This window comes from Phyllobates terribilis, unplaced genomic scaffold (genome assembly GCF_046119375.1).
Source record: "Phyllobates terribilis strain yellow unplaced genomic scaffold, ASM4611937v1 Scaffold_1__5_contigs__length_1240528914, whole genome shotgun sequence".
Taxonomy (NCBI): Eukaryota; Metazoa; Chordata; class Amphibia; order Anura; family Dendrobatidae; genus Phyllobates; species Phyllobates terribilis.
Window position 1 is genome coordinate 1,160,498,774 of NW_027362761.1, and position 13,270 is coordinate 1,160,512,043.

At 44.6% G+C, this 13,270-nt stretch overlaps 1 protein-coding gene across 4 annotated transcripts in view; it reads left to right on the top strand.

Annotated features, from left to right (window-relative positions):
- The first annotated feature begins 2,646 nt into the window (after window positions 1-2,646).
- Window positions 2,647-13,270, top strand: part of LOC141162707 (uncharacterized) — a 123,581-nt gene continuing 112,957 nt past the window's right edge. For 3 of the 4 annotated variants that reach the window (XM_073649077.1, XM_073649089.1, XM_073649082.1), the window contains exons 1-2: window positions 2,647-2,841; window positions 3,722-3,847. In XM_073649077.1, coding sequence (XP_073505178.1) covers window positions 2,784-2,841; window positions 3,722-3,847 — 184 coding nt within the window. In that variant the 5' untranslated portion in view covers window positions 2,647-2,783. Of the gene's footprint in view, window positions 2,842-3,721; window positions 3,848-13,270 lie in introns of those variants that run through there. The other variant, XM_073649085.1, reaches the window with a different exon arrangement.

Genomic DNA, 13,270 nt, shown 5'->3' on the forward strand with positions numbered 1-13,270 from the left:
GAGGTCTAGTCACAGCCCAGACCTTAATCCAATTGAGTATCTGTGGTCATACTTGAAGATTGCTGTTCACCAGAGGAAACCATCTAACTTGAAGGAGCTGGAACCGATTTGCCTTGAGAAATGGGCAAAAATCCCAGTGGCCAGATGTGGAAAGCTCATAGAGACTTATCCAAAGCGACATGCAGCTGGCTGTAATTGCTGGAAAAGGAGGCTCTACAAAGCACTGACTTTAGGAGGTTGAATAGTTCTGCACACTGAAGTTTTCAGTTATTTTGTCCTATTTGTTGTTTGCTTCACAATAAAAAGAAAACCAAATGTTCACAGTTGTAGGCATGTTCTTTACATGAACTGATGCAAACCCTCAAAAAAAGAAGTGAAATTCCAGGTTGTGAGGTAGCAAAACATGAAAAATACAAAGGGGGAGAATACTTTCGCAAGCCACATTTTATTTTTTTATAAATATACCTTTGTACATGCATGGATTGCTGGATTTGATAGTAATGGAGGAAAGTTTATACATTTTAATGACATATGTCATGTTCTATTAGTCTTAAGGATATGTACACGTGGGGCGGTTGAGACGTTCAAATATTCAAAAGACTGAACATGATTTTACGATAGAAATAAGAAAAAATCTTTTAAATGTTTTTTTGAGCGGACTCAATGCCGATTCTAGATTTCCTGCTGCTTGAGGCAAAAATTGAAATGGCGCCCCTGCCCATAGTGCAACATAAACTTGCAGTGACTAAACGCAATTCTGTAATTTTTGGGGAGATTTTGCTTTTATGGTGTTCATTTTATTGGATAAAATGACCTATAAACATGATTCTCCAAAACAGTTTGATTATTGCGATACCAAACTTTCTGTGTTTTTCTTCAATGTTTGGTTAATGATGCTACTTTCTGAGACCCCAAACAATTTTTTATATTTTTCTGTGGACGGAGCTGCATGAGTGCTTGTTTTTTTGCATGATTAGAACTTAATTTCTCCATTGCCTGTGTCTGCGGTAATCGGACTGCAGTCAGATGACATCCGAGTGCAGTCCTATGTTTCACACTCACCTATACACGCATGATCTGCAGCATGCTGTGATTGTTTTCTCATGATTAAATATTTGTAGATCTGCCCTGCCCCATAGTATAACACTGGGCCGCGTGCTCTCCAAAAAAAAAAACACATCTGTATTATATGCCAGTGTGAGCGCGCCCTTAGGCTACGTTTCCACAAATGAGCTTTTGATGAGTTTTTGATGTTGAGGATTTTCTGCACCCATTAAGTTAATTAGGTTACTTGCATTTTTTCTAAAATACGAAGCGTCAAAAACTCATGGTGTGAACGCAGCCTAAAGATTAGATTACATTAGAATTATTAACATAGTAAACTGTATTTGTACTTAATTTATTACATTGTTAATGCACAAAACGGATGTCGTATAGATGTACAAAACGGGCATACAGATGACCATATGGTTGAAAAAAATGTGTGTTTTCCGGATGAAAAATGGACCATTTTGCACACGGATGTACCCAAAGACCCAGTCATGTGCACATTTTTGGCCAGTCCGCTGGATGGCGGCTATACTGAGAGAGAACTAAGAAACTAGAATGAAGAAGACATGATCATTGGTACAAATGATACCAATGTTGCACTCGATGAATATAATGGTGCGGCAGCGTTCCCACGATGAGAACTGCTCAGATTTTGATGTTGCAGATTTTAGGTAAGTTTGCTCATTTGTGTTCTTTCATATCGTTTTTAGCACATTTTTTCTCTTTTTGCCGTCATGTTTAGAATTAATCTGCTTTGTTTTTGACACTTTCTGGTATTTGGCTTTGATAAAACGTCATTGATACAGTCATGTGCGGATTATATGTGTTTTTAGTGCCTAATGCAATTCTGTGGGGAAATCTGCACATAAAACTCAGCATACCCGCAAGAGAAATTGCCATTTTGCAGAGTTCGAGCCACGGATCTGTTTTTTTCCTGCGTAAAACAAAAAGCACAGTGGGAATGAGATTTCTATAAATTCCCTCCACTTTGCTGGACAGTTAGGCTATGTTCACACTAGGTGTTTTTTCAGCGTTTTTTTTTTCTGCAGGAATTCCTAATCTATTGGCGGGAAAGAAGCCGCGGCAAAAACTTTTTTTGCTGTGTTTTTTGCTGCATTTTTTTTGCTGCGTTTTTGTCTCTTGTGCATGCTGATAAAGTTTAGTGCAAAAAAAACTAAAAATCTGATTCAATTTCATTAGGTTTTGGCAGAAAAAAACGCTGCAAAACCTGATACCTGCGTTTTTTGTAGTGTTTTTTCACCACCCATTCAATGGGTGAAAAACGCTGAAAGAAGAGACATATATTGTGCAAAAAAAACATGCAAAGCACAAAAAAAAAATCAGTGTGTGTGTATGATATTTCTGAAATCTCATAGACTTTGCTGGCACTGTAAAACGCAGCTGAAAATTTGCATTAAAAAACGCCTAGTGTGAACATAGCCTAAGACATTGTGTTTTTTTGGGTTTTTTTTGCGCAGCATCAAAATCTCATTGTGGGAACTCAACCTAACACAATGTGGAGTAACAATGGTTTGGGGAGGGATCCGTCTGGCTGCGGAGGCTCCAATCCTGCGGCGGCCGCTCGGCTTCTTAGGAGTTGTGAGCCAAGCACATGATCTCAGTCAGGTGGTGATTCACATCCAGAACAGCAGAAGCTGCTGGGAAAGAAGGAGGAAGTTTTTTCAGAGTTTCTAGTCAGTGATAGATGAGGCTGAGGACATGCTGATGTAGACATGAGGACAACGCTGCAAAGTCTCCTCTGGAGGACCCCGGCTCCGAGCCTCCTGCTAGGTGAGTGCTGCTCCTTTTTAAAACCAATTTTATAATTTTTGCTTAAAACACGTCGGTGATTGTATATAAATATATAGACTAATAGACATCGCAGAGCTGTGATTGTCAATTCATCATTTTTAATGGGTTTGATTGCAGTCCTATGTAAAACCACATTGTGATAGCAAGTAACAGTTTCACTTCTGCAGAGTTTCGTTGTTTCTAGATTTGCTGGATTTCTCGGTGCACACGCAGTTATTGTCCAGTGTACAACGCTCATCTAATCGCACCTTTTACGCGCTTAAAAATAATTGATCATTGGTTGTCAGCACATCCCCCACCTTGTGTAAATAGCAGAAGAGCTGTTGACAATTCTACAAATGATTTTTCCATCATACACGTTCATAAACTCTCTCCTCCACCAATCAATGCTACATGTGAATGTAAAGATCAGACGACAATTGATTTCCAATATCAGCGGCTGAGCCTCATTACAATCAATTTGTGTGAATTGACCCTTTTAGCCAAGCTGCTTTCTGGACCTCCCTTTCCAAAACATCTTCCCTCTACACCAGGGGTGCACAAACTTTAACTTTTTTTTTAGTAATCCAAAAGCCACACTGTCAGATTCTACTACTCCCAATGCCCACAAAAAGGGGCATTGCTATGTGTACATTGTATGTGCACAATAATCACTGACCGGTTCTTTTTTTAAAGTAAAAGTATAAGTTTACCAGGCATAGTTGTACCCAATGTCAAACTCCACTTTGCGCTATATCCGTTTTTTCCGACTTTCAGCGTGTGCATGTTAATTTATGTAAATCGCTTGATTTAGATTAATAACGAAGGACATCGTCATCTTCTTCCTCCTCTTATTGCTTTTCTCTGTAATCTTCCACAGCGTGGGCAGTCGTGTGCCAGCTCACCACCACCATCGCCCCCATAACCTCCACGCCTGATGCCAACTGCACCACAGTAAACACCACGGCCTGCGGGGCCTGCGCCCCTGGAGCACATTCCGACAATGGTAGGGGTAATACGTTGTGTGCGGTGGGGGGCTCCAGATCCCCTATTCTAGAGATCCTGTTATTCTGTATATTTGTAATAAATGCATTTTATGGGTCAACTCTATCAAATTATAATATTCTGCCACCACTTGTGGACGCCTGCCGAAGGGGGATTTATTGAGGTCTGTAGTAATTCCTATACAATGAGCTCCCCTTGTAGCTGCCTAAATTTATTTTTTTTCTGAAGTTTTCTAAAATTTAGTAGATCATCTCGAATAAAGAAATAAGCATTACTTTGTTTAAAGTGATGATGACCTGTCCATCAGTGACCGCTGCAGCTAATCAACACCCGTTCACAGCTGTGCACACCTTGTGTATTGGATCTGAGCTTTGTTTGATGTGAAATAAGACTGAAGATTTTCTATATTTTTTTTTTTTATATTATTGTGAATATATATTTGCCAGTAGAGTGGAGGGGCAGCATACTGGTGCGGTGTAAGGGGGCCCTATGGGATAACATAGTGCGTGGATGGACAATGGGGGGGGGGAGATCTTTGGGGCACGATACTGCATGGAGGCCATTAAGGGGATATTAATCTGTGTGGGAACACTAAGGGGCTTCTTTAGGGACACTATTTTTGTGGGGATGTACAAAACGAACTGGGCAGGTTAGGGATGTAGACTAGCTGTCGCTCTTTGCTGTCCTTCAGATTTGAGACTGTCCCGGGCAGAGGAACCTGTGCCTGCCCATAAGGAGAGGAGGAGAAGAATTTCCGCTCTATTGCTGAGTCGCCCCTGTAGCGAGACAAGAAATAGGGAAGAGTAGAGGTTGGTCGTGGTGGCAAAGAGATGGCACCGTGAGGGAGGGCAAGGAGAGACAGACCCCTGAGGAGACAGGGAAATGTAGTCACCAGGAAAAAGTGGTGAGTTTCTGCCGCCTGAGGGAGCTGACAAGCGAAAGGTTGGAGTTGAGCAGAGTTGTTACCCAGTCCTGTGGGTGAAGAGTAAGGAACGAGGGTCTGAGTGTCTGCAAAGACCTGGTGAAGAAAGTGGGGGTGCCACCACCAGCAGAGGAATCAGCCCGGGGTGAGGGGACAGTCCCTAGAGGACTGGATGGAAGAAATGGCTACAGAAGGACTGTAAATCAGTAGTTGCTGAAACATTTAAGGAGTCTGGACCTCGAGAAATGTTGTAAAATTACTATTCCTCAATGTCGCCCTGAGAAGGGGATCACCAGCCGGGGGCCATCCTGCAAGTTACACGAGGTCCCATGTCCCACAAATCGAGAGGTTTGATGCGGTGATATAAATGGTCAAGATGTTGTGTTTTCATGTTGATGTTCTCTGTGTAGGAACGTTCTGTGGATTTAGGTTATTTCCCTTTTTTTGTGGTCCTGTGACTCAGAAATATGTAAATGACTGGATTAAAAGGAAAAAACAAACAAACTATCAATAGCGTTCATTATAGAGAGCGGCCCGGGGGGGTTTAGGAAGAAAAAAAGTGTAACTTGTCTAAACGTGAAGATAATCTGATCATTATCCGCATGACATACGTTTAAGGCTTCAATCAGACGTCCATGGTTTGTTTGTGTTTTTTTTTGTATACTAGAGGAATAGTAGTGTGTGGCATATGCAAAAAACATACGTGTTCTCTCAGCGGGTTTTACAGACCATGTGCACATTATAGTTCATGGGGCTGTTCACATGTCTGCAGTTTTTTTTGTGTTTTTTTTTTTTATTTTTTGAACAGTGTCCACAAATAAAAGGACGTGTGCTTTGAACGGATCAAATTCACACATTCAAATCAATGGGTCCGTGAAAATAGGCAGCACATGAATGCCTCCTGCGTGATGTCCATTTTTTTTAATTTTTGGAAGTTTAAAAATGGGCACATGGAGAAAAATTGGATCTATTGTCCCCACGCACCACAAAAGAAAAAAAAAAGTTAAAACTGAGCACTGACTTTTATGGGCAACAGAGACCGATTTTTTTTTTTTTTTTTTTTTTCTTTTCTTCTTTCCCCTCTCGGGCACTTTTGATAAATGAGGCCCATGTGTGTGAAAGAATCTCTAGGGGTTTGCTCACATGTAACGTTTTTACAGAAAAAATGTAGAGTTTTACAGTAGTAGTAGCATCAAGAAAGTTACTTGTGAATATACCCCTTTAAAAGGTTTTCATAAGGTGAATGATTGCTTTCTTCCAGAAACGTCACTTTTTTTTTTACTCTTATCCGGTGCGTGTGTTTGGTATTGCAGCATTGAAAGGGAACCTGTGGTCAGATTCACGCGAACCATGGGTAACGTGAATCAGACATTGGCTGAGCGATTGTAACCAGGTATTTCTTTACTCTGAAACACTGTCGCGTTTCAGATAGCCCCTACTTTAAAAGGCCGGTGCTGACAAGGAAGCAGGTACCCAGCTGTCGCCTGCCTAACCAGATACCTTTTGACTGATAGGCCTCCAAAAAATCGGAATAAAAAGCGATCAAAAAATGTCATGTGCCTGAAAATGGTACCAATAAATACTTCAAGTCGTCCTGCAAAAAACAAGCCCTCACATGACTGTCGGCCGCAATATAAAAAAATTATAGCTCTCAAAATATGGCGATGCAAAAATTTGTTTTTGCAAAAAAAAAAAAAAAGAGAGCGTTTTTTAGTGTGTGACAGCTGCCAAACATAAAAATTAAATATAAATCTGGTATCACTCTAATCCCACTGACTCTTAAGAATAAAGTCTCCTAATCACTTATACCGCATGAGGAAAGGCGTAAAAAATAAATCCAATTTTTTACCTGCTGCTGTTTTGTTTTTTTTTATTCCATTCTGCATCCCAAAGATCACAGTAAGGCTCGGCTCACATTTATCCTGTGTTCTACGCTGAGCGCTTACACTGGGGTTTCCGTGTAAATCTCTGAAATACGTGATTCAGACGGAACCCCCAGCGGAAGATTCCCTGTAATGAGGCAGATGGAGGCACTGTGGACGCTGTCTGCCCTGTGATCTGGCGGTATCTGTCTTTTTACGTGTGCATAAAAGTGAGGTCGGCCACGGTTTTGTGCTTATCTGAAAAACCAGATACCACCAAACAGAGGTCAGACGGAGTACAGAATAACTCTGCTGCTTCATTAGTGAATGGATCCCTTGGGAGTTTCATTTGAATCGCGTCACTCGAAGATTTAGATGGAAACCACGATATAAGCGCTCAGCGTAGAGCGCAGGATAAATGTGATCCCAAACATTATGTAAAATGTTCTCAATAAAATTTCTACTCAATCCACCAAAAACAAGTCCCAACTCAGGTCCGTCATCTGTTAACAGTAATATAGGGGGCTTCCACGTTACTGGTAACACAAAGGGTCTGGAAAAGCGCCATGGCTCATCGCCCCCCCCCAAAAGAAATCCAGTGAAATCTGCAGTCTCAAATCCAAATGCCCCCTCCCTTCTGAGCCCCACATTGTGCCTAAACTGCAATTAGCGTCCACATGTTTGGTGATGAGAGCCCACTTAATTTACAGGTGCATGTCTCCAGAAGCACAAGCTGGGCATAATGTACTGGGCACTACAATGGAGGATTTGCAATTTTCACTCCACAACATCCGCTGCTGCTTGTTTCTGGAAAACAGCCATGGAGTCAAAATCCTCGCCACACTTGTAGATAAATTTCCAAATTGGGGTCACTTGAGGAGGATTCTGCTCTGCTAGCACTTAAGGTCTCTGTATATGGAGACTGCATACTTTTCTAGGAAAATTTGCGCTCCAGGAGGCAAATAGCTCTCCGTCCCTCCTGAGTCTCACGGTATGGCTAAGCACTACTGTACAGCCACATATGGGATATTTCCACGTTCACGAGAAGTTGTGTAACAAATTATGCGGTCATATTTACCCATTTCCTCTTATAAATGTAAAAATTTGGGGCTAAAACAACATTATAGTGGTATTAACGCTCAATGTTATAACAATTTGTTACACACCTGTGGTGTCAATATGATGGGTTCTGCTGTCCTGACAATTCAGGGGCTCTGCCAATGTGTCATGGCAACCGCAAACCATTCCAGCAAAATGTGCACTACAATTTGACGCTCCTTCCCTTCTGAGCTTTCCACTGTGCCTCAAAAGTAGTTTTTCCCTTCACCCATGAGTGCACACCTGAGAGAGGGATCCACCCCACCAAGGACAGGAAACCATCTGCAATAAAAGGGTGTACCTCTCTCCATCTTCAGTTGGTTTCCTGTCCTTGATGGGAACCTGGTCTGAAAATGGCAGAGAAGAAAGAAGATGGAGTATCTGTTACACTTACCCGGCCCTGACCTGATCGCAGAAGAACAGGCTCCGGCCTGTGCACCGGCCTTCAGGGACCGGAGGCGCTGTCCTCAGCTCCCTGGCGATGCTGCGTCCGAGCAGGAGCAGGCGGTGAGGAGGGCTTTGGCTTCGTGCAGACCGCTGCGCCGCCCTCCCCCCCCCCCCCCTGCCATGATTCCCTGGTCCACGTCACGGCATACTTCCGGGTGAGGCACCAGGGTTGCTCTGCCCTGACGCCGGGGCACGCTGGGAGAGGCGTGCCGGATCCAACATGGCGGCGCCCTTTAGCGTCGCTGGCCGGTTAATGAAGCCTTGACCGGCAAACGCAAGGAGGGGGCTGAGTACGTGGACAACCGGAAGAGGAGGCTCAGGATGGCACTGGCCCCCTATGAAAAGGGGGGCAGATGAGGGTAGCGTTGCTCATGCTCCAGCCAATGATCTTGGTAGCTATGGCAGACCAGGATAGCCAGGAGCAGCAGCAGCAGCTGACACCTCCACCTCAGCAGCGACAGCGAAAGAAACAGCCAGACTCCCCTCAGCCAGACAGCCGCTCGAGCAACCGGAGCAGCAGCCGTAGTAGCAAGGTATCAGAAGACTCCGTGCCATCCAGAAGGGATTCATCTCACATCCCGCTACATTCTCCAAATCCGGTATCCTTCAGTGACTACGGGGATGAGTGATCTTCGTGAATGTCACCATTTATTAATGAAGGTTTTATGTGTTTTAACCCTTAGGAGCCTAGGAAGAATAGCACAAAAAAGAAACACAGGATGTGTCTTATGTCAAATACCTCTAGGTCTAGATTGGCAGAAAGAGCTTTTCTTGGACTGTATCAATAGGACCATTGCTCAAGGTACCCCAGACTTCGCAGCAAGTCTTAGGTCTAATGTCCGATCAGAGGTAGAAGGCTCCCTAAAAAGGCTTACTTAAGAGGAAGAAGAGGCCTCATAGAGAAAGCTATTCTAGTTCCTCTCCCCAGTTAGAAGAACAATATGTTAGTAGTTCCACATCCTCTTCCTCTTCGGATAGTGACTGCGCTAGATCATGCTTCACCATAGAGGTTACAAACAAATTGGTCAAAGCCATTAGGTCCACTATGGGGAGGGAGGAGAAAGCAGCCAGAGGATATTATGTTTGCAGTGCTGGAGGAGAAAAAGAAACATACATTTCCAGTAAATTCTAAAATTCAGGCCGTCATTGACAAAGAATGGAGGAAGCTCGAAAAACGGGGCCATTACCCTAGTCCTCGAAGAGAAAATACCCCTTTGAGGACAAAGATTCTGAGTCATGGGACAAAATCCCCAAGGTTGATGGCGCCGTAGCCCGATCTTCAAAAAATCGTCTCTGCCCTTTGAAGACTCAGGGGACCCTAGAGATGCCCTGGTTAAAAAGGCGGACTCCTTCCTGCGTCACACATGGGAGGCAGCAGCAGGAGACCTTAAGCCACCGGTTGCAGGGACCAGTGTAGCCAGATCTCTTATGGTCTGGCTACAACAGTTGGAAGACCAACTTAAAGACAGAAAAGTTCCAAGAGATAAAATCCTGTCTAATCTGCCCCTGATGCAGGCGGCATCGGCCTTCCTTGCGGATACTTCAGCTGACTCAGTAAAGCTGTCAGCTAGATCAGCTAACCTTTCAAATGCAGCCAGGCGGACCCTGTGACTCAAAGGTTGTCCGGGGGACTTGCAGTCAAAGCATAAACTGTGCTCTTTACCATGTGACTGGAAGTTCCTATTTGGTAAAAACCTGGATATTTTAGAGAAGGCAGGCGACAGAAAAAAGCGTTTTCCAGGATTCTCAGGTGACACAAGGAGATCTTATATTTGGAGCAGAAAATTTAACCGTGGACATACTCCGGGGAGGAAAGGAGATGGGACTTCAAAACCAAAAAGGAGTCAGGTTACATGTTTGGAAGACCCTCCTCCTCCATGTCAAAAAATCCCTCACAATGACGCCTGGCCGATGGTAGGCGGAAAACTGTCCCGATTTGTTCAAGCTTGGGAAGTCATCACCTCGAGCCCCTGGGTGCTGGGCATAGTAAGAGAAGGCCTAAAGATACGCTTTCATCAGATAGCCCATCATTACTTTGTAGTCACCCCCATGAGGAAATCGGCAGAGGAGCAAATGACCTTGGAGGCAGAAATTCTAAACTTGGTGGAGAAACAGGTCCTTTACGAGATCCTAGATTTACAAAAGGGAAGGGGATTTTATTCCCCCCTCTTTTTGATAAAAAAAAACCAAACCCGTCCTTAAGGACCATCATCAACCCCAAGAACCTGAACTGAGTGGTGGAAAATCATACATTCAAAATGGAATCAGTGGACTCGGCAATAAAGCTCTTTCATCACAATTGCTTTATGTTGGTAGTCAATCTAAAGGATGCATATGATCACATCCCGATCCATCCGGACTACCAAAAAGAGTAGCCTTGTACATAGAGGGGGAAAATCAGGCATTTTCAATTCACTGCCCTACCATTTGGTCTCTCAATAGCACTGAGAGTATTCACCAAGCTTATGGCCAAGATGACAGCCTTCCTACGAATCAAGAACATAATGATCATCCCCTACCTGGACAACTTTCTTATAGTGGGGAAATCAGAGGACCACTGTTCCGCTCAGCTATCAAAGGTTACAGCGGTCTTACGGGGGCTAGGCTGGCTGATAAATACTCAGAAATAGAGTATGACATCACCTATGATGTAATTGAGGAAAGCGATGACGTCATGTCTCCCAGCGGTCAGGCCCAATTTCATTTGTGGCAACTCCATTGGGACGTCCTGTCAGCTCAGAAGTCATTGAACGGACATTTAGAAGGAAAAGTAGATCTTTCCTTGGAAATTATACACTCCCTCTCATGGTGGACAGCCAGGGAAAATTTGACTTTGCATGCAGTGGGCCAGACCCACAACCGATGCAAGCAGTTCTGGCTAGGGAGCCTATCTGGCAGACCACACAATTCAGGGGCGCTGGAGACCACAAAAAAAGGGGTCATCAAACCTAAAAACTGTGGGTGGTAGAAAAATCCCTGACAGGCTTCCTATCTCACATTTAGGGTCACCACGTCCGAATCACGTCGGACAATCAGACAATGGTGGCATACATAAATCACCAGGGGGAACAAGATCTCGCTCCCTGATGTTAGTAGTGAACAGGATCATTCAGCTAGCTGAGCGGTGTGAAGACCAGGGGTCTTACGTGGGCGTAATGCTACTCGGACAACACAGGGTGAGGGTAAAACAGCATGGCAATACTTTATTGAATCACAAAGCGGACAATAAACACACAGAACAGTCCCAGCAAATACCCAAGATGGTACAACATTACACAGTCTCACCCTTCCGCTCCGCTCCCACCTGGGATAGAACAGCTGCGACTTTGGGACTTCCAGGGCCAACTACCTCAACCAGTGGGCCCCCGCTTCTGGTGGGCCCCCACAGAGAGAAGGTAGCGGCAAGCTTAGGAAGCTAGCTGTCCATTGAGGTTCAAGGCCAGGAGACCCGAGAATCCCACCCTGGCCTCTCCGAGAGTTTCCATGGGGCCAGATGACCGGCGGGTCCCAATCTGGCTTCTCCGAATGTATCCATGGGTTCAAGGCTACTGGTGGGTCCCTCCTGGCAATCCCAAACAATATATCCATGGGGCCAGGTGACTTCCCACCCTAGTCTCCCCAAAATGTATCCATGTTTTTCTGATGGTCAGGGACGATACTCTTAAGCTAGAATCATGTAAAATCCAAGTCTGTCTCTTTGGGTAATGCCATGCAATCCATCTACTGTCCTTAAGGATGTCTTTCACTCTCCTTGTATTGTAAAGTCTTACTCCAATCTCTGTTTCAAGTCTCTTTTCAGCAGGATGGATAAACCCTTTTTTTATTTACATAAAAGGTCATCAGTCACGGGTCGAGGTTAGGGAGGGCATTACTCACATGGCTCATCTCTCATTGTTTGAGCTAATCTATTTACACAGTTGGTATAGTAGGAGCTCTTTTAAATCAACATTCAGGATTATTCAAACAATAGTCTGTGTTAACCAACCAAAGAAGATCACAGGTTAAAAAGTCAACATAAAAATAAAGGTATACTGCTCTTGCCATCAGAAAGTATGTCTGGCATAATTAAGATTTTACGCTGCATCTCCCATCCCTCATGGCACTACACATAAAAGGGGTAGAAAACACAAAAGCAAAGATCCAAGATGACCGCTGACTGAGGACGCTGTTGTAGACAGAGCTCCTCTCCAGACCTACAGCATCCGTGCCATCTAGCCTCGCAAAGACGCCATCCATGTGATTCAACCCCCCCCCCCTCCCCTCGCCATTTTGGCCCGGCGTGCACGCAGTCTCGCACCCTGAGAGGAGCGCAGTCTAGACGATCCACCCGTGTCTGCCTCCTGCACCAACAACCGGCTGAACATATAGCCCGCTCGGAGGGAGTGGTGGAAAAGCGAGAGGGGCGACGCCATCAAGGAGCGGTGAGAGCTCCGGAGATCACGGAGGCCTGAGATCACCTCCAGCCCCGACTCCAGAGCAGAGGGGAACAGACTGAGGGCGCGGGACCTGGGCAGTGCTGGGGAGTAGTGGAGACTCCTGCGACGGAGGCTGCAGCTCTCCTATTAAAATTGGCACTACGGACCCTGGCAAAACCTGAGCAGGGCTGAGGATCAATTGAGGACACAGAGACTGAGGCTGCAATTTTCATATAAAAATCAACACTGCAGGTCCCAGTGACACCTGGGCACCCACTGACATACTTTCCCCAGCCCACTGTTCTGGCCACATTTGAGATTGCAAGCTGTGTCCTGGGACTGACGTCTTGTGCAATTTAGAGGCAATAGAGAGGCTGTGAATAGAGCTTTACTACACACCACCATAAGCTCTCACCCTAGTGGATTGTACAGCTTTTTATTCTCTACTGCTGGTGTACTAAAACTCCCACCAGTAGGATCTACCAGTAATATACTTGGATTCTTACCATATAGCATTGCCTGATAAAATATGTCATATTAAACACCCCTAAACCAGCAGGGGGAGCCATTAACCATAATTTGACTATAATCTCCTTTACAGAGCTTTCCTGCAACACTATGGAGAAATCGAGTGTTAAGCCCCCCAAAAGTGTATCTAAAGCTGTGAAATCTGTCACCCA